Source organism: Rhea pennata, unplaced genomic scaffold (genome assembly GCF_028389875.1).
Source record: "Rhea pennata isolate bPtePen1 unplaced genomic scaffold, bPtePen1.pri scaffold_32, whole genome shotgun sequence".
Lineage (NCBI taxonomy): Eukaryota > Metazoa > Chordata > Aves > Rheiformes > Rheidae > Rhea > Rhea pennata.
This window is the reverse complement of record NW_026907679.1, coordinates 2471631-2489633: the sequence shown is the minus strand read 5'-3', so window position 1 is coordinate 2489633 and position 18003 is coordinate 2471631. Positions and strand designations below refer to the sequence as shown.

Genomic DNA, 18003 nt, shown 5'->3' with positions numbered 1-18003 from the left:
CCACCGGGAGGAAAAGGGGCCTTGCACGGGAGGCCTGCGCCTGGCTACAGCCTCTGAGCTTCCTCCCTCTCACAGCTCACCTGCGCTTACGCCGACAGGCCCACCTCCTGCTCCTGCCAGCACACTCCCTTCCCCTCCCCACACTCTGCTCCCCACTAACACCTCCCTGCTCTCACCAACACCATCTCCCATGCCAACACCCCAGTAGCTGCCCAATACAACCCACAGCTGCTCCACCCATTAGCCTCCAGCTCCCTCAGCAGCTTTCCCTCTGCCTAGAAGAGCCTTTGCTTTCCCTTCTGCTTCCTACCCTGCCTCCTGAGGAACGGAGGAGTCTCTGTTCTTCTTGTGAGAGGCATGCTCTGACTTTTCCAGCACAAGCTGCAAGGCAGCACCAGTGGAGGTCATGGGGAATTTCCTCTTCAGCAGGCTCAATGCCTTCCTGATCGTTGTCTTCGCCAGCTCCGTTTGTCCCATACGGTAGCAGACCTGCACAGCAAAAGGGCTTTGAAGGCAGTCCCGTTTGGCACAAAAGCTCATCCCCAGTGCATCAAGCAGCCCCAGGCACAGCTGGGAGTCCTGAGCCTCCCAGCTACTGGGAACGCTAAGAACAGGGATACTGGGAAGGCTCCCAGAAGGCTCCGATTCAGCACATAACCAATAGCATGTCTCTGGCGGAATCAAGGCCAGGACCTCAGCTGGTTTTGGCCAGGAGGCAAAGGGGCCCCAGGAAAGCAGGCTGAGAGCAGCCACAGTTAGGTGGGCCAGGGAGAGCCTGCCCCACCCCACCCTACCCCACAGGAAAGCATTCAACTCCACCCACCGGGGGAGCCCACCAAAACCACCCTGTCACCTTACCTCTCCTTTGAGGCTCAGCAAAGTGGCTTCTTCAAAGCAAGCAAGCGCGTTTCCCTTCTTAGCCACCAAGGTCCTCAGCACTTCTGCTTTCTGCAGGTTCCGGAAGGCCTTTGAACAAGCACACAGAGAGCAGCTGAGCATCGCTGCCAAGCCTGTCCCCAGCCCCAGCACTCCCAGGTGCCTCACCTGCATCTGCCCCTGGTGATGCCCACCCAAGCACAGTCACGCTGCCTCTCACACCACGCACACAAGCACTCCTTTGCACCACCTCCTGGGAGGTGCACCTTGCACCAAGGGGCTGCTTCACGGCCCTGTCTCCCTTGCCACAGGAGAGGCAAACAGGAGGCAAATGCTGGGTCTCCCTCCCACCAATTCATCCCCGAGTCCCCACAAAGGCAGGCCCCCAGGCAGGCCCTATTGCAGTGGGGAAATGGGCTTGCCCAGGGCAAGGCACTTGAGAGGACTCCACGGGCAGTGGGCTCTGGCAAGCACGGCAACTCACCAGGTAGTTGTCGGAGACGTGCAAGTAGGCAGCCGCACCCTCCAGCAGATAATAAAAGGCTCTGGCTTCATTGCCCACTGCCATGTAGTGCTGAGCCAAGGGCACAAGCACCAAGTCCACAATGGCCTTGCAGCTGCAGGAACACTCCATACCCTGCGTCCAGTGGGTCTTGCTGGGCACCTTGGGCATCCATTCGGTCTTAGCCAGAAACCGCTTTGCCGCTCTGGAGACAAGATCACGGAGAAAGAAGACACCAAAGCACACACCAGCGTCACCAACACCGCTCCTTCAGCGTACGTTAAAGACAGGTTCTAGCACAGCACGAGGCCACACACACGAAGGCACCGCACGGGAGCTGTGGGTTGCACAGCCTTCCCAGGCGTGCTGAGGGAGCTCGCTCAGTCCTTCTTTCTACCCCACACAACAGTTACCTGCACCCAGAGTTCCCTGGGCCCTCCCAGCTTACAACTGACGCCACTGACTCCAGAGTGGGCTGCAGCCCCCCATCATTGCTATGACTTCCCCCTGTGCTCTTTCCTCCCTTCCGCTCTCGCCTTCTCTCCTCCCTCAAGACCTTTGGCTCTCCCTGCATGGCAAGCAAAGCCAGGACAACTCACTCACACAGCACGCTTTGGCAAGATTTGTTCCCTGACACTGTGGGCACATTGACCAGTAAATGCTGGGCACTCTGAGGAGCCCTGGGGCCTCAGGCAGGGCAGAACCGGCATGAGAAGCAACAGCTCCCCTTTTCAGCAATGGCAAGCCATTCCGTTGGCCACAGTTGTAACAAAGCGGCAGGAGCACTGGTCCTGTTGGCGCCTTTGCTGCCCCGGCTCTGGAGGAGCACTGCTCTTTTAGGCAGGCAGAGAGACCAGCTGGCATTTCTGTCCCCTTCCACAAGCCACCCTGCCTCCAGGGGCTCCTTTGCCCCTGCACAGCTTGCAACACTGCTCTCTAACAGCTAGAAAGCCAGGGCTGCTCCACTCCAAACCACCATCAGCACTGGGATCCCACCGGCTTCCCCAAAGATACGCATCCCCATGGCCATCTCAACCCAGCTGCCTCTCACAGGCCTGATCTCGCCAATGCTAGACTCACAACGGGCAGCCCAAGCGGGGAACTCCGCTTATCTCCTCTGCACACCCTCACCCCACTGCCCCCCAAAATCATCTTCAAAACCTTGGCTCCTCACCGAAAAATCTCCTCCAAGCAGCTCTTCTCTTTCAGTACACCACTTGAAGCATCTGCAAAGAAAGCATGCCATTAAACACCTCCTCACTGCACATGCCGTAGAGCTGCTTCTTGCCATTCTGTAGCACCAAGGGAGGAAGAGCAGAGCCAAAGGCCCTGGCGGCAGCTCCCTCTCCAGCTCCTTCCCTGACATCTGCCTTCACTGTGGGGCTCAACTCCAGATTTAACCTAGCTTCACCAAGTGTACTAGACACACTAGCTAATACACCTCAGCCTGCTGAGCCACGCGTGCACCTCTGCCGGGGGATGGGCTGCCCTCCCGTAATTCTGGGAAAATGCAGGTGGACACGCAAGGGGAGAAAGGCGCTACGCTGTGGACACATCATCGCTCTCATTGTGGAGCTGTGCTCAGTGGAGAAATGAACTAGTCCTACAACATTATCCGCCTTGCACTGGAAGCATCCCCACGCTTGTGTGAAACAAGTGTGCGGTAGGAGTGGGCAGGACCCAGGCTCCAGAGCAGGGCACACGGCATACCCGTAGAGGCGGGGAGCTCGTCCAACTTCATCTCCTCGCTGGTCGCCAGGGAGGCCTCCCAGTTGCGCCAGGAGCAGTCGCTGCCATGCTCTTCTCCACTCTCGGCCTCCTGCGTGCTGCCGAGGGCCAAGCGGTGGAAGGCAACAAAGTCGCCTCCCCCGCAGCACTGGCACTTGTGCACGTGCCTCTCCAGGAAGGCCGCACACTTGTGGTGCAGGGCCACCCTCTGTCCCTTTGGCCACAGCTCGTACGCAGCCTCCTGCAGCAGTGGGGCGCAAAAGGCCAGCACGCCAGACTCCAGCCTCGCCCTCCTCTTGCTCTCCTCCATGGATGACTTCTGGGCATCTGAAAGGCAATGGGGCTTCCCATCAGCCAGAGCTGGGGCCGGAGCTGGAGCCACAGCTCAGGCAAGCCATAGCTGCACCATGAAAGACAGGCCTTGGCGTGGGCCCTTGGCAGGAAACCAGCGCTCCTGCACTCAGAGCCTCCGGGCCAGACAGCAAAAGGGCCCACCTTGCCTTCCTCACACTAGCACGGCCAGCGCAACGGGCTGCTGGCCTGCTCTCCCTGCCAACAGGCTGTGCAGCTGCGCCCCAGGCGGCAGCTGGGGATGCTGCCAGCCGCAGAAGCAAGACACAGCCAGCTCTTTCTGCCCACTCTGCAAGACACTCCCAGCCTCCCACGCTCCCCCGGCGCTAGGGGACAATAAAGATCAACGCACACTAAATCCCTCATCTGCACACAGCGGGAGGCTGGGTCAGCAGGTCCGGGCTTTCGTACTCCCTCTCCTACATGGGCTATGAGCCGCGCTTGCAGGCAGGGCAGCAGAGGGACTCGCAACACCTCACTGCAATATTGCCCTCCAGCACAAAGCACAAAGCACAGGCTCCTCGGAAATGGACTCGTCAGAGCTTTTAACAACCCATCCCTAACTCCCCGGGGTGCCACGAGCATTACACACCTCCTCCGGGCAGGGGGCATTCTCTGGGGAGCCCCAAGGGGACACAGACAGCGGCAGCAGCAGCCTGCGGTGCTCCCAGGCTCCCCTTACCACCTCTTACCGCTCTCCTCCTCCAGAGAGGTGCCTGACCCCTCGGTGGGAACACTGCTCTCTTCTGCCCCCTTGGCAGCATTCAGCCACTTGAGGATGTTGCATCTCACCAGGGCATTCAGCGCCTTGTTCAGCTTGGCCCTGCTCCACCCGGGAAGGATGTGGAACAGCAGCTCCGTGCTGAACAGCGGCCCTAGGATGGCTGCACACTTCAGAACCATCTGCTCCGAGGGCTTCATGCTGTCCAGCTGAGCCAGCGCAATCCCTGCCAAAAGCAAGCCACACGTCTCTCCCTTGCCCCTCCCCACCATCACAGCCTGCATTAGCTGCAACACTCGAGAGGGTAGATTCTTCCCTAGGGACCCAGCCCCTTGGACAACTGCAACCCAGGGCACGTGTCTTCAAGATGCCTCTGCTCCTGCTTGACCCCCAGGAAGCAAGGATGCGGGAAAGCAGAGATGCTCAGACGAACGCTCCCCCACTATGGATGGGCAGGGCAGCATCCAGCACATGCATATGTCCGGGGATGCAGCTTGCCAGCTCTGCGCTCTATTTATGTCCACAGGGCACACAGACAGAGAGCTTTTCCTGCACCGCTGAGGCCAGCTCAGAGCTCCCCACAACCCCGCATTTCCCTTGGTCACACAAGACTTTCCCCTTCTTGGACAAAGCAGCTCCTTCAAGAAGAACACTTGGGCATGGGGGACATTTCTGCCACCCGCATTCGGCCAGGGCTCGGCTCGAGGGCAGCCATGCTCATTCACAGCTTCCCATCCAGCACCCCCTAGAAATGGGGCGATTTCTGGGCCAGCCCAGAAAACAACAGGCAGAGAGATTCGCAAGACGGATTTGTTGGGCTTCAGTGCCTTGAGGCCCCCACAAGCAGAAGAAATTACAAACAGAACAATGAGGTGCAAAGCCTAGTTCAAAGCTCAATCGGAGCCATGACAAATATCCCCTGGAAATGCATTTTCTCTTGCTGAGAACAGTCTGCTCCCAATACCTTCCTTTCTCCGCCCCCTGCCCACCCCATCCCACTCAGAGCAGACAAGATGCATGTTTCTCTGCGGACAATCCCATGGCACCAAAGCAACCTGCCCAGCTTAGTCCCAGAGGGGAGAGGCTCAACTCTGCAGCACACCGAGGCCCACACTCTCCAGCTCATGCCCTGGCATAGGCACCCAGCACTGCTGCCAGCTGCCGCAGCGCGGCTCAGCCCCTCACCTTTCAACGTAGGGGGAAGTACAGTGTTCTGCAGGGTCACATCCGGCCTCATGGTGCACACCCTGCGGTCCTTCCCCGCGCTGGAGCTCCGTGCTGCTGCGGTGGTTGAAGCCTCCGTCACAGAAGCTGAGCGGCACAAGGGAGCAGGGGAAAGCGATTAGCAAAGGGAGACAATTCATGTCATGACTTCCTGCTTGCAAACACTACAAAATCCACCTCAGCTGGAACAAGGCCTGCCTCAGGTGGCCTGATGCACTTGGCCTGCACCAAACATGCTCGCTAAGACGAGCAAAGCACTTCCCTTGCATACCTTTGTTTCATAGCCCTTCCCTAACATTAGCTGTTGCCAGGCAGTTTCCCCAAACACTCCCAAGTCAAAGGCTCCAGACCTCCTGACTGGGGAGGCAACGCCTCAAGACAGAAGGCAGCAGTGTTGCTGTCATCCCAGAGGCAGGCACCTTGCCAGTGCAAATGCAAAATCGGGGGTCACTCAGGGCTGCTGCCAGAGCCGTGGCAAGCTGGTTGGCATTCATCCCTAGGTCGTGTTACCACTGCCGCCTTCACTTAGTAGCACCTTTGGGGGCTTTCACACTTTGGCATTCAAGTTCCCAAGGCCTGTGCCTCGCCTCTGCTGGGTTTGATGTCAGACTTCTTTGCAAGTGACCTTCTTTGCCTTTTGCCCAGGGAAATACATGCACATTCCAATGCCTCTTAAATAACACGCCTACATCGGCTAGAGAGTAGAGTTGTCCAGGGCATCCCAAGAATTTGGGCAGCGACTCAAAGGGCCAGAGAAGGGATTTTCCACAGGTCACACAGCAGCACCTCCAACGTCCCCATGAAAATCCACCCGCGTGGGGCATGCTAGAGGCAGAAGCAGCATGCCCCGCTTTGTGCCTAGCCGGGGTCTTGTGTTTAATCTCTCTCTCTCTTTAGCCAGAGCGTGCCCAAAGCCAGCCTGCGGTCAGGCTGCTCTGCGCCTGCCTGCCCTCGCCCCGCACACGGAGCTTCGTAAGCAGCTGTGCTCAGGGACAGTAATTGCTCTTTCCCACCCCTTCAGGCAGGCTTCAAACTACGCTTTGGCCTATCAGGCAGAGGAGAAGGACGGCAGGGGCTCACAAAAGCCAGAGTCCTCAGACCACCTGCTGATGAAGAAGTTTCTTCTAACCAACAAACACGGTGTGCGGCAGGAACATAAAGTGCACCAATGCCGTATACCCATATAGAGAAGAGCCTGATCCCAGCAGGAGCTCTCCTTGAAGCAGCAGACCAGGCATTGTGGACTCCAGGCATCCATTTGCCTTCCCTTGCCCTCAAGTGTTTTCGCTAACGCACTCAACTCTTCAGGCCCTCTGTCTGGTCCTCTAAATGCCTCCCACCCAACATCCCTCAGCTCCCTCCAACCTCAACCCTTCAGCATTCACCCCTAGCAGGCCTTACAGCACCTGGCACCATGTGTCACTGACGGACTCAATCCAGCCCTGTGGCTGTGCACAAGGAACATTCCAGCCACAGGACTCACCACACTGGCCCAGAAGAAGCACCTGTGTTCCTATGAGTTCACGACAATACCAGCACTCATCTGAGTGCAGGCAGCAGCTCTGCTCCTCCTTTGAAATTGGCTGCCATGGCACCCTTACTTGTCCTCTCAAAGACACCAGAACTCCCCTGCCTCGGCTTGGGCTGTCCCAGCAGCAAGGCCTGTACAAACCCACACCTGATCCACACCACGATCTCTATGGCTGCAAGAGCTGACAGTGCCAAGTTCACAGGGGAAGCCTCGGGCAAGAATGCGCTGGGGAAAATGCACCACAGCAACTAGGCAATCGACCGCAAAGGTGCTTACTGAAGAGGCTCTCCCACTTGTCCTCTCGTTTCCCATCCTTCCCCAGTGGGTGGAACAAGAGCATGTCATGGCCAAGAAGGTAGCGCAACAGTTCCTCACAGTAATAGGGGATGCCGTAGCTTCTTTGCGTCAGCAACCTGCAAAGGAGCACATCCAGCACTCACTGACACAGGCAAAGGCAGGTCAGGTGGGTGCTGAGCCACTTGGGCAGAGCACAGAAACCAACGTCTTCACCACAGATCCACCTCACTTCTGAAAGGGCCACGACTCCCACGGGCTTTGGGGCCTGAGTCACCCGGAAGATACAGCCTTTGCTGGAATCCTCGGGAAAAGCAGTGCAGATAGAGCCCCAAGCAAGCCTTGTCCTTCGTGTCCCCAACAGCCTAGATGCTTTCCGGCACCAGTGAGAACCTTTGCCCCAGTGAATCACCCCTCAAAGCCTCACCACGCAGACTAATGCCTTTGCCACCCCTGAGCCATGCCAGCGTGCAGGACCACTTCCTTCCTGCCTTCCGGTGCAACACAGGAGGCTGGACACCTCCTGTGCTCTGTGCCTAGGCAGCTGCCCACTCGCAGCTCACGACTGTCAGTATGTCCCACTGGCTAGAGGCACTGGCCCTTCTAGAAGCTCTGCACTGCCTTTTCTAGGGCTTCATTCCCTTTGGCTCTCTGCACAGCTTCAAGCCCTCAGCAAGAGCTCACAGGCCCTGCCTGTGACTTACGTCTCTAGATCCTGGGGCAGGCTGACAACTCCAAGCGCCTGGCAAGCTTTCTGCACTACAGCGGAAGGCTTCAGCTCTCCCAGACAAACACAACTGGTTTTCTGCAACTTCAGGATGTCTACGGCAGCTTGGCAAAGCCTCTGTCTTCTGCAGTGACTGGCAGTGAAGCTCATCACCATGAAGATCGAGACATCCCTGAGCACGCTCCACATCAGACTCCAGGAGGGAGAGTCGATGCAGTGGGCGTTGTCGATGACAAATACAACGCCATCTTCTTCAACAGTCTGAAACAAACAGCTTGCTCTGGGGGGATTCTGATGGGTTCTCAAGTAGCCTCCATAGCAGCAACTTTGGCCTCTTTCTCTCCCTCTCCAGACAGAGAGGGAGAGAGAGAGACGGAGAGAATGCTCTGAAGCCTCTTTCCTCTCCCCAGCTACTTAGGCATTCAGAATCTTACTGGCTTGCACTTTCTCTGAGACTTTAAGGCCTCTGGTGCAAAGTAGGACAGAAGAAAGAACCTTGTTGCTCCTCCCAAGCACGTTCCCACCAACTTTATGGGAGGAAAGGTATCGGGGCTATGGGCAGGGGTGCTTGGGCTATGAAGGGTAAGGACTCAGGTACATCGTCCTCCCGCCAGCTCCCACCACTCTCCTCCTGAAGCCTCCGCCTGTGGCATTGGTGTCTTTCTCTGACCCCCAAGGGAGAGAAGAGCTCACCTTCTGGAGCACTTTCTTCAAAACCAACTCCAGCTCCATTTGCCTTTGAGTGCCACTCATCTGGGAAACTGCCGTCGAGAGGGGAAACTGCCCAGAAAAGCACAGTCATAGAGAAACAGCCTTCCAGGGCTTGCAGCACACCTACCCACCACACAACACCAACCCAGCAAAATGCCTCTCCTGGCCTCACCATCAGCCCTCTCCCCAACACAGCTGCAAGGAGACAACACAGGTCATCAGCCCCATCTCCAAGCTGCTCTTCAGTGCCTTTTGCCCACCGCGCTCAGGAACAGAAGCCTGCGCTATATGCCCCTGCTCTTCCCTCCAGGCAGCCAAGCGACTCCCCACCAGAGCCTCCAAACTACTAAAGCTCACAAGCAGCCCTTTGCCAGGGCCAGAGAGGGCTTCGCTCTCACCTTAACGAGGAAGATGTCGTTGAGGAGGCAGTAGCTGCTCTCTGCCATCAGCCCTTGGAGCTTTGCCTGCAGCACAAGCTGTCTGGCACTGCACGATTGACATGCCTGCAGGCCCAGGGCCATGGCCAGCACCATACGGAGGGCAGAGTAGACCTGCTTCAGGTTTAGCTCTGTCAGTTCCACGGCCACCACCCTGCCACGCAAAAGCAAAAGGGACCGAGATTCAGAGAGCAACGCAAAGAGCTGCAGACTTCCAAGGCAAAACTGTCAGAGAAGAGGCACGTCATCCAGGGCTGTCTGCAAGGGAGCTCTGGACACACAGCCCCAGACGGATTCTTCTTCCGCACACCTCCAAGTGCTTCACAGAGGGCCAAGCTTTTCCCGCGTCTTACAAGGAAAAGCCACAGAGGGGCAATTGCTGCCAAGCCCCTGGGAGAGCCACCACCACACCCGGTGTCTCCACAGCTCTCAGCACCTCCCCCTGCTCAGCAACTTGCCAGCTGAAGAAGCAAGGACTGAGCAAGTTGGGCCTTTGTGTTTGAATGCCACAGCTTTGCCATCTGCCTCCTATACTACGGAAAGCCTTGGCCACCCCAGGGGCCTTTGGGGATAAAGCCCAAGGGCAAGCAGCCTTTCTCTGGCAGCTCCACCACACCACTCCCGCCTCCCCCAGCATCTTTCTTCTCCTTACTCTCCAGGTGCATGAAAAGCACGCAGCTTGGGCTCTTGCCAGACCTTGCTGCCTGGCCTAAGTTTGCAAGAGCAACAGCCCTGGCTCCACAAGCCACTTCCAGCTCCCGCGAGACGTAGTAGGAGAGCGTACAGCTGCTCCATACCAGCGGCTCCAGGAGGCTTTTCAGGGATGCTGCAGGCCAACGGCCAGCAGCACTAGCAGAGGGGCTCAAGGATGCCACGAACATCAGTGGATGGGCAAGGGAAGTGTCCCACACGTAGCGCTCCAAAACACTCACCTGTGGCCAGCAGCCTGGCCTAAAAATGCCAGCTCAGTGAGTAAATGGCTCTTTCCAGAGCCAAGCACACCCTCAAATGCTAGGATGCTGCTTTCGTGACAAGTCCTGTAGGCTTTCAAGGCACTTTCAAAGAGGGCAATCTCCTCCTCGCGACCTGTGAAGGCAGACAAAAAGCAAGCTGCTGCAGCGAGCTCAAAAGCCAACAACCTTGGGCAGCCTCCCCTCTTGCTGCCACTGCACCTTCCCTCCACCGCACCTGCGAGCCTGCCCGCACCCAGGGCTCCTTCCCACCCTAAGAGCTACAATTCTGCAGCTAGGCCTGCCTTAGGGCACTCACAGCCCCACCTTCCTGCTGGAGCCTGGGAGCAACTGCTTTCTTGAAAGCTCCTGACACGCTAATGGTGCAGGAAGGCAGGAAGCACTAGGCGTCTCACTCTGATTCCCACCTCCACTTCTGGCCCAACTCCAACCTTACGAACGAGCTATGAGCCTAAACCTGATGGCCACTGCAGGCAACACCATCCCTTGCAAAAGCATCTCCATTCCCAGGCTGGTACTAGCAGGTACCCAAGGGCAAGAAATGGGCATACACAAGAGCAAGGCATTCACCTACCGAGCAAGGGGCCGTACTCTGACCTCTCCTCCATAAGATCCAGGCCAAATATGCTAGCAGGGGGAGAGAAAAACAAAAGTCAGTGAAGGAGGCAGAAGCTGGAGGACAGAGAGTCATGCGTGCAGCTGAGGACACACTCTTGCCTACCCGCTCCTCTTTTGAGCATAATGGCAGCCTGGCCACGCTCCCACCACCAAAGTTCACGCTCATTCAGCAGAGAGTGCAAACACCAAACAAGCACAGGGAAAACTTCCAGCACATGGAAGTCCAAGGGCTTCTGCCCACACTGGCACAGCACACGCTATCAACGTGCAAGCAACAGAGGCCAAAACATCATCCAAAGAGAACCTACAAGCCTGGCCCAGAGGAACAGCTCCAGTTTCACCAGCAAGCGAGCAAGAAGACAGGCCCGGCCACCCACACTTGCCCAGGGGACCAGCACGGACCAAAGTGCTTTCCAAGAGCTTCCTGCTCAGAAGCAGCCGAGATAATACCCCCTGGGTGGGTCACAATTGCCACTGCATTGCACTTGCATGCCAGCAAGCAAGCACAGGGCAGAAAGCAGAGTTGCAGGCCCTCTGGGCAGGGGCTGACAGGCCCCTCTGGGCCTACGGACTCCCGAGAGCCCTCTCCACCCCTACGCCATCACTCCCACTCTCTCAACAGCAACAGGCACCAAGGTGAACAGGCAAAAAGCACGGCCGTGCTATGGCTTTCCCTCTTCTCAGCCACAGTGGTGGGAGGCCTGGGGAGGGCAGCAGCTTGGCCTCTTTCTGCACAGCTCCTCTTTTTCCCCAAGGCTGCACCCTGTGTGCCTCCACGCCCCCAGCAGCCTGCTCAAAGAGCACACTCACAGCTTCTGCGACATCCCCAGGTACTGATAGACAGTGCCAGGATCGCCAACCCCCTTCATCTGGGCCTTCGGCAGCTCCTTGAAGTAGGACCGGGGCAGCCGGGATGCTGCGTAGGTCGCCGCATCGCAGGACACCAGCCCCGGGTAGTGCTCCATCAGCCGGGCAGCCAGGTTCACCTTCTGGCCCATGACTGCCACAGAGAGAGAGCACGCGTTGACGTCCTCAGGAGAGCAACCCGCACCACCCTTCCAGGCTGCCGGCTGCATCCCCTGCAGCACAGGCCAGCACAAAACCCTGCTGAGCACGAGCGAGAGCAACAAGGAGGCTCACAGCCCGTCCCCCGTCGTACGGCAGGACCCGCCCCGCCTCCGCCAGTCCCGACGTGCTGCCGCAGGCCAAGCCCTCGTCCTGGCCCGGCGCCCAGGGCCCACAGCTTCTTCCCCGACACTCTGCCTCTTCCCTTCAGAGACGCGGCCCGGGCACCCGCTCCGCAGACGGACACCTCGTACCTGTGTACTCGTGCCTGACGCGGTGGCCGACGACTCCGCAGAACGCCGTCCCGCTGGTGACCCCCACGGACACTGCCCTGAGGCGCAGGCAGAGCAGCAGGGACTCAGCAGCGCCCGTGCGCAGTCCTGCCTGCCCACCGCCGCCCCTTCCCCACGTCCCCGCGCTCTGCCGTCTGCCCCGGCAGCACAGGCCTCGGGGACCAGCAGAGCCCGGCAGCGGACACGCCAGCTTGAGCGGGCTGCGTGTGCAGAGCAGCCAGGCGCTCTGGCACCCCTCCGCACCCCCCGCCCCAGGCCGTCCCAGGCAGCACGCCTCCCCACTCACTCGATTTTCCCCAGCCTGCCGGAGCAGGCGGTGGAGATTTTAATCGCGCTTTCCAAGGCGCAAACGCTCTCGCAGGGCAGCTTTCCTCCAGGGAGGCCAAACACACACAGCAGCGTGCAGCCCTGCCGAGGACAGAGACAGCACACCTTGCCGCAACGCCTGCACCAAACCCTTCCCGCCCTGAGACTCCAGCCTCCGCCGACCGCAGCAGAGCTTCAGGGCAGCCCCAGGACACAGGGTACCGCTCCCAACGCCGAGGCAGAGCTGCTTCTGCTCTCCCCACCGTGCGAGAGACAGAGCCGCTTCCCTCCTCTCCACCACCACCCTCGCCCTCGTGCGCGGGGGCACTGCTCCTCCACGCTCACCTTATCAAACATGGAGATTTTGTTGATTTCGCCCTTGTGAGGACGGAGGATCTCCGAAATCAGCACACTGCTGTCCTGGATAGCCTTGCAGATTTGCGTTAGGTTGACCTTGGCAGCAAACTGCAGCTTCACAAAGAGGCAGGTGACCGGCCGCAGCTCGGATAGGCACGCCAGGGGCTGTCTGTCGTCAATCTGGAAGACAGCAGCGGGCCACCTCCACCAGCCAGCTCGCCCTGGGCGCTTCCTGCCTGCAGCAGATACCAAGGCAGAGCGCACAGAGCGGCAGCAGCGGGCGCTCTCAGAGGAATGCAGAAAGCCTCCTCGCAGCGCAAAGCAGGCGTCAGCCTGCGCGAGGCAGATACGCAACGGTGCAATGCGGCACTGGGCATGGATGGACACAAGGGGCCACCCTCAGCAACGCTGTCACCGCTCCGGAGGCATCTCTCTCTTACCCCGGGGCCATGGCCAGAACAACACCAGTGGAAAATGCAGAGGGCAATCCACCCCGCCCTCACCCCCGGCGCTCTCTGCAGGAGCGCACAGTCGGCAGGTTTCTGGCCCCTGCAGCACTCCTTTCCCAGGTTTTTGCATACGGGGGCATTTTCTTTGCCTTACCTGCTGTCTGGAGAACTGCCGCTCTGCAACACACATCTCCTTCTCCCCTCCCTCTCCCCCAAAAGGCACCTCCCAGCACTCGTGGCCATACCTTGCGCAGGACACTGGCTGGGATGTACTTCCTCAGCACCTTCCCCTGAGCACGATGAGGGGCCAAGGTAACCGCAGGCCTCAGGACGCCTACGCAAGGAAAATACACGCGGTCACTGGCAGCAGGGCGCTACGAGCCTGGCTACGGGGGCCTCGCAAAGCAGGGGCTGGCACTGCAACTCGGGGAGCAAGGTCCTCTGCCCTTTGCCCGTGTGTTCCTCTTGCAGGTGCTCAGCCACAGCAGTCCCCTGGAAGCAGCAGGAAGCAGCCAGTGCCTCTGCTGCAGCGCAGCTGCGCCCCAAGCACAACCACTAACTAACTGCAAGGGGGAGAGGGCAGAGGCCAGGCCCCAGCAGCCCCTCCGCAAGCCAGTCCCCATCTTTCTGGGCTGGCACAGAACAAGGCAAAGCCGGAGCACTCACCTGGCATTTCAGGAGAACGGCAGTTCAGCTGGGCTCGTGTGAACTTGGAGAAAAGTTCTTCGCGTTCCGACACAGACATCCGCTGCACGCCTGTAACCTGGAGGCACACGCAGCAGAAGCACTGCCATCAGCCTCCCCAGGAGTCCCAGGGCACGCGTCCTACCCTCCCTCCATCCCGCCCTCGCTTCCCAGAGAAGAGGAGATCTCCGTGTAGCAAAGCCACCTTGCTGGATTTGCACCGGGACAAACGCTGGCATCAGCAGCACACGAGCTGTGCAGCCATCAGCCACGCACCCCGACGTCTACAGAACACCGCCACGACCCCAGCAGGGCCAAACCCTGACACTCCCTCCTGACCCCACCGCAAACCCAGCAAGCACAATCCACAGCTAACCCTCAGCTGGAAGGGCAACAGCTACAGCTCTCCACCTCCGCTTTACAGCTACGACCCCCACAACGCCCATCTCCTCAGCCTTCGCACACCTTCCTCCCTCACCCCCAGCTCCAGGTGCCCCAAACAGCTCTAGAGGCCATCTCACCCACCTTCACAGCTCCTTGGCCTTTCACTCTCTTGCTCTTCACCTGGCTCTGGTTACAGAGCTCCCAGCAGCTGGCTGACAGGATAATATCACTTGCACTTGCAAGGTTTTGCGCCTGCCAGACCTCACCCACGGCCTTGCCAAGGATCAGGAAGTGCTGCTCCTTGCGGTCTCCCACAGTCAGCAGCGACATGTGCCCTGCAGAGATCCCTGGGGAGAGACAAGCACGACTGAGGCGCAGAGCACTTGCACCTCCACAGCCTCCCGCAGCGGCAACTCTCCACAGGCTCCGTTCCAAGCTCAACCCTGGAGACAGGCTCCTGCTCTCAGCTGCTTCAGCTGGAGGCACCCGTCCTTCATTACGGAGTCCAGCTGGAGTGTCGATGGGGAGGGGGTACAAAGTGGGGCCTGCCAACAGAGGGGCCTGAAACGGGTGCCTAGAAAGAGGCACGTGAAGCTGACACTGACATGTCTTCACAGCCACAGCACCCCAGAGGCCCAGCACACCAGCACCTTTGCTGGCCATCTGCTCAGAGTGCGTGCAGGCAGCTTGTAAGCGGCTGCCTGAGAGCACACAACAGCCTTCCAGGCAGAAGGTTTCCACTGGCCCCACGAGGGATCACCACCTCTCCCCCAGGCGGAAAAGCACCCTGTGGCCCTGCACAGGGCCATGGAGCCACACACGGCACAGCTAATCCAGCACACCCCATACCTATCTTCAGTCGGAGCTTCAGACCCACGTCTGTGTCACGGACGCTGTACTTCTCCTGGATTTGCCGGCAGCACTGCAGCACCAGGCTGATGGTGTCTCTCAGCTGTGTTTCCCTCACTCTCCACAGCACCAGTACAGCATCCCCTGCAGAAAGCAGGGGAACAGGGGAAGGCTCTCGTGAGACCTGACGCTCCCTGAGCTGCACCCCCCTGCACGGACAGCAGGAACCGGCAGGCGTGCTGAGGAAGAGGCACTCGTCGGAAGGCCTCCTCCTCAGCTACAGCTCTCTGGGCACAGGGATGCCTTCCCCTCCCCCAGGCCAGCTACAACAGCAGCCATGCCCACAGAGGATGAAGGTGCACAGTGTGGCTACAGGAACACGGGCACCCCTGCAGCTGGTCCCACTCAGGGCAGAGATGAGAGGCCTCTCTCATCCCCTCCTTCCTACCATGCTGCCTCAACTCCCAAGCTCCCAGGCTGCCTCCCCAACACCTCCACACCAGCCCTGTCCCACTGCAGCTTCCCGCTTGGGGCCTGCGATGGCAGCTCCCCAGGAGCACCTGCGTGCCAACAGAGCCTCCCCTCTGGGCTTTGCCAGCTCACAGCTCACTCTGTCCTCTCCCCTGGCACGCCTCTGCAGTGGCAGTAGAGATAAGTTTCAATTAGAAAGACATACCTGCAAACTTCAAGATGTCTCCTCCAAAGCCCAGCAGCTCTGCAGGCGAAAGAAAGCAAGAGAAGAGTCACCTCTGCACCTTCTCCAAGCAAGCCACAGAAGCAGCCACTCTGCTGCCCGAGCAGCACAGGGGCAGTGCTGCCTGGTGGGGCACCATTCAGGAAAGCACAGCTCCAGCCCCGCCTCTACACTGCTCACAGGCACCACAGTACTGGTGCCTATGGTACTGGGCACTGCCCAAAGGAGCTAGTGAAGATAACACACCCATTTCTCAGCACCAGTGTCCCCCAGCACAAGAGCCCAGCTGCTCTCGGTGGCCCTCAGCGCCCACAGAAACCCCCAGCACGCGCAAGGAGGCTGCCTAGCGCACCTCTCTGCTCTCCCAAAGAGCAGCCTCATGGCACCGTCCCAGACAGTCCTGCAGAACGGCACTTACCCTCCACAATGTCGCCCATGTAGTCATTGAGCGTTTGCGTTAGCTCGTCCGCACCCCGCTCGAGGCTGACGCTCTGGCTAAACTTCTCTGTCAGAGCAGTGAAACCTCAAAGAGGCACAAACAGGCACAGAGGAATCAGCAGGTGCCCACATGGCCGCCAGCTTCACGCTCCCACCTCAGAGAGCGTGCGCTTTACATCGTGCCCTGACCTGGCTTGTGACAACAAGCCTGCACCACCCAAGAGAAACCACCACTCTCGCATTGGCCACTGCTCCCGGCAGCGTGCCTTCTCCCACACCACACAGCCTGGAGCAGGGGCCCCTGGCCCACGCGCTCTTGCAGCCCGTGGAGGAGTGCCTAGCACTGGGTACCTCTGCTGAGCCCAACTGGCCGACTCCCGGCCTCTTCCAGGCCTCTCCTCTTTTGGAGCCCCTTGTTCCTCCTGACGTCAGCCACCTCTGAGCTCTGCTTCCCCCAAAGTGGAAGATGGGAGCAGCAAAGAGGCCTCCTCTGATGCATTCTCCACCAGAGGTGGCACCGGGGCTCCCAAAGGCCCAGAAAGCCCCAATACCTCATGTCTCTGACTTCTTCTCAACCCCCTCCCTTCACAAGCCTTGGACCCACCTGAGACGTCTGCAAAGAGCAGTACTCCATGAAAATTCTGAACGCAACGGGCTTCGTGCCTCAAGTCCTCAGATAAAATGAGGTCGGGGACGTAAGCAGCTACTTCCCCGAGTTCTGAGCAGTGCTTGGACCTTCTCTCCCAGGCACAAGACATCGTCAGCACCCTTGGGGTACACAGGGTACCTCAGGAGAAGACGACCGTGCCCAACCGGGAGCAGGCTAGCACAGCACCGCGCAGGGTTGCGCAATAACCCGGGGCCTTGGGAGGGGCTGCTGGCCCTCTGCCACCAAGGGGCAGGTCACAATCAGCCGGCAGTGACATCGGCCACACGTCGTCGATTGCCTCTGTGCTGTCATCAGACAAGCGAGCCAGCTATCAGGGACAGCTTCTGCACGTCATCGCTGCCCTAGCAACTGCAGCACGCAGCGGGGCACGTCCTAGGTTGCTCTGTTGTAAAGAACAAGTGGGTCTTTTCCAGAAGGTGGGGGACAGAGCAAACCTCCAGCCACAGGGCTCCTGGCGGAGGCCGGGAAGAGATGGACAGGGCTGCACCAGCAGCACAGCGGACGGGCATATCAGAGAGGGGAAGAAAAAGCTGAAAGACGCGGCAGGAGGCAGCTCCAGCCCCCTGCTCTGCGGGACAGAGCTGTGTAAAGCTTCCACGCCGCAGGGACACCCCCTCACGCTGGGCACCCCAGCTCACAGGCAGCCCAAGGCTCACTGCTCCCCACGGGAAGGTGAGCCGGGGCTGAGGCTGACACCCTCGCAGGCGGTGCCCTTGCCCACAGGGCGCAGCCCCGCAGAGGCTGAACACGGCATGCACAGCTGGGTGCTGGCCTCTAGCCAGGCAAATTACAGCTGGCGGCTGCAACTTGCTTGTTTTCTGATCTGTTTTTCCTGGTTTCTCTTTTGTAAATGAACTCAAGAATCCCAGCTCCCTGTGTGTGCAGAGGGCACGAGCTGGGAGCCCCTGGGCTCTAGGGGCCAGCTCCTGCAGAGATTGCATGCCTAAGGCCAGAATGTGAAAGCGCAAGCGCAGAGCGGTTACCTGAGGTAATGAAATTGTAACCAATAGAAAGATTTGTATAAAGTACTCCCTGGAAAGTGTGTATAAATGAAGAATGAGAGGGGGAGAAGGTGTGCTAGCTTTGTGGATCTACCACCTAGCCCCCATCCCTGCGCAGAAAT

At 59.1% G+C, this 18003-nt stretch overlaps 1 protein-coding gene across 1 annotated transcript in view; it reads right to left on the bottom strand.

Annotated features, from left to right (window-relative positions):
* LOC134154548 (adenylate cyclase type 10-like) overlaps positions 1-18003 on the bottom strand; it is a 50889-nt gene that overhangs the window by 14789 nt on the left and 18097 nt on the right. Inside the window, exons 16-40 of the mRNA XM_062601222.1 lie at positions 16815-16950; positions 16191-16295; positions 15755-15793; positions 15079-15222; positions 14371-14576; positions 13828-13924; positions 13407-13495; positions 12701-12892; positions 12336-12457; positions 12011-12087; positions 11502-11691; positions 10648-10700; positions 10035-10188; positions 9064-9256; positions 8648-8734; positions 7932-8215; positions 7210-7346; positions 7004-7114; positions 5364-5489; positions 4150-4404; positions 3089-3433; positions 2553-2604; positions 1361-1583; positions 859-966; positions 311-489 (exon numbers count right to left, since the gene is read on the bottom strand). Of these exons, the coding sequence (XP_062457206.1) occupies positions 311-489; positions 859-966; positions 1361-1583; positions 2553-2604; positions 3089-3433; positions 4150-4404; positions 5364-5489; positions 7004-7114; positions 7210-7346; positions 7932-8215; positions 8648-8734; positions 9064-9256; positions 10035-10188; positions 10648-10700; positions 11502-11691; positions 12011-12087; positions 12336-12457; positions 12701-12892; positions 13407-13495; positions 13828-13924; positions 14371-14576; positions 15079-15222; positions 15755-15793; positions 16191-16295; positions 16815-16950 (3704 nt within the window). The remainder of the gene's footprint in view (positions 1-310; positions 490-858; positions 967-1360; positions 1584-2552; positions 2605-3088; positions 3434-4149; positions 4405-5363; positions 5490-7003; positions 7115-7209; positions 7347-7931; positions 8216-8647; positions 8735-9063; positions 9257-10034; positions 10189-10647; positions 10701-11501; positions 11692-12010; positions 12088-12335; positions 12458-12700; positions 12893-13406; positions 13496-13827; positions 13925-14370; positions 14577-15078; positions 15223-15754; positions 15794-16190; positions 16296-16814; positions 16951-18003) is intronic.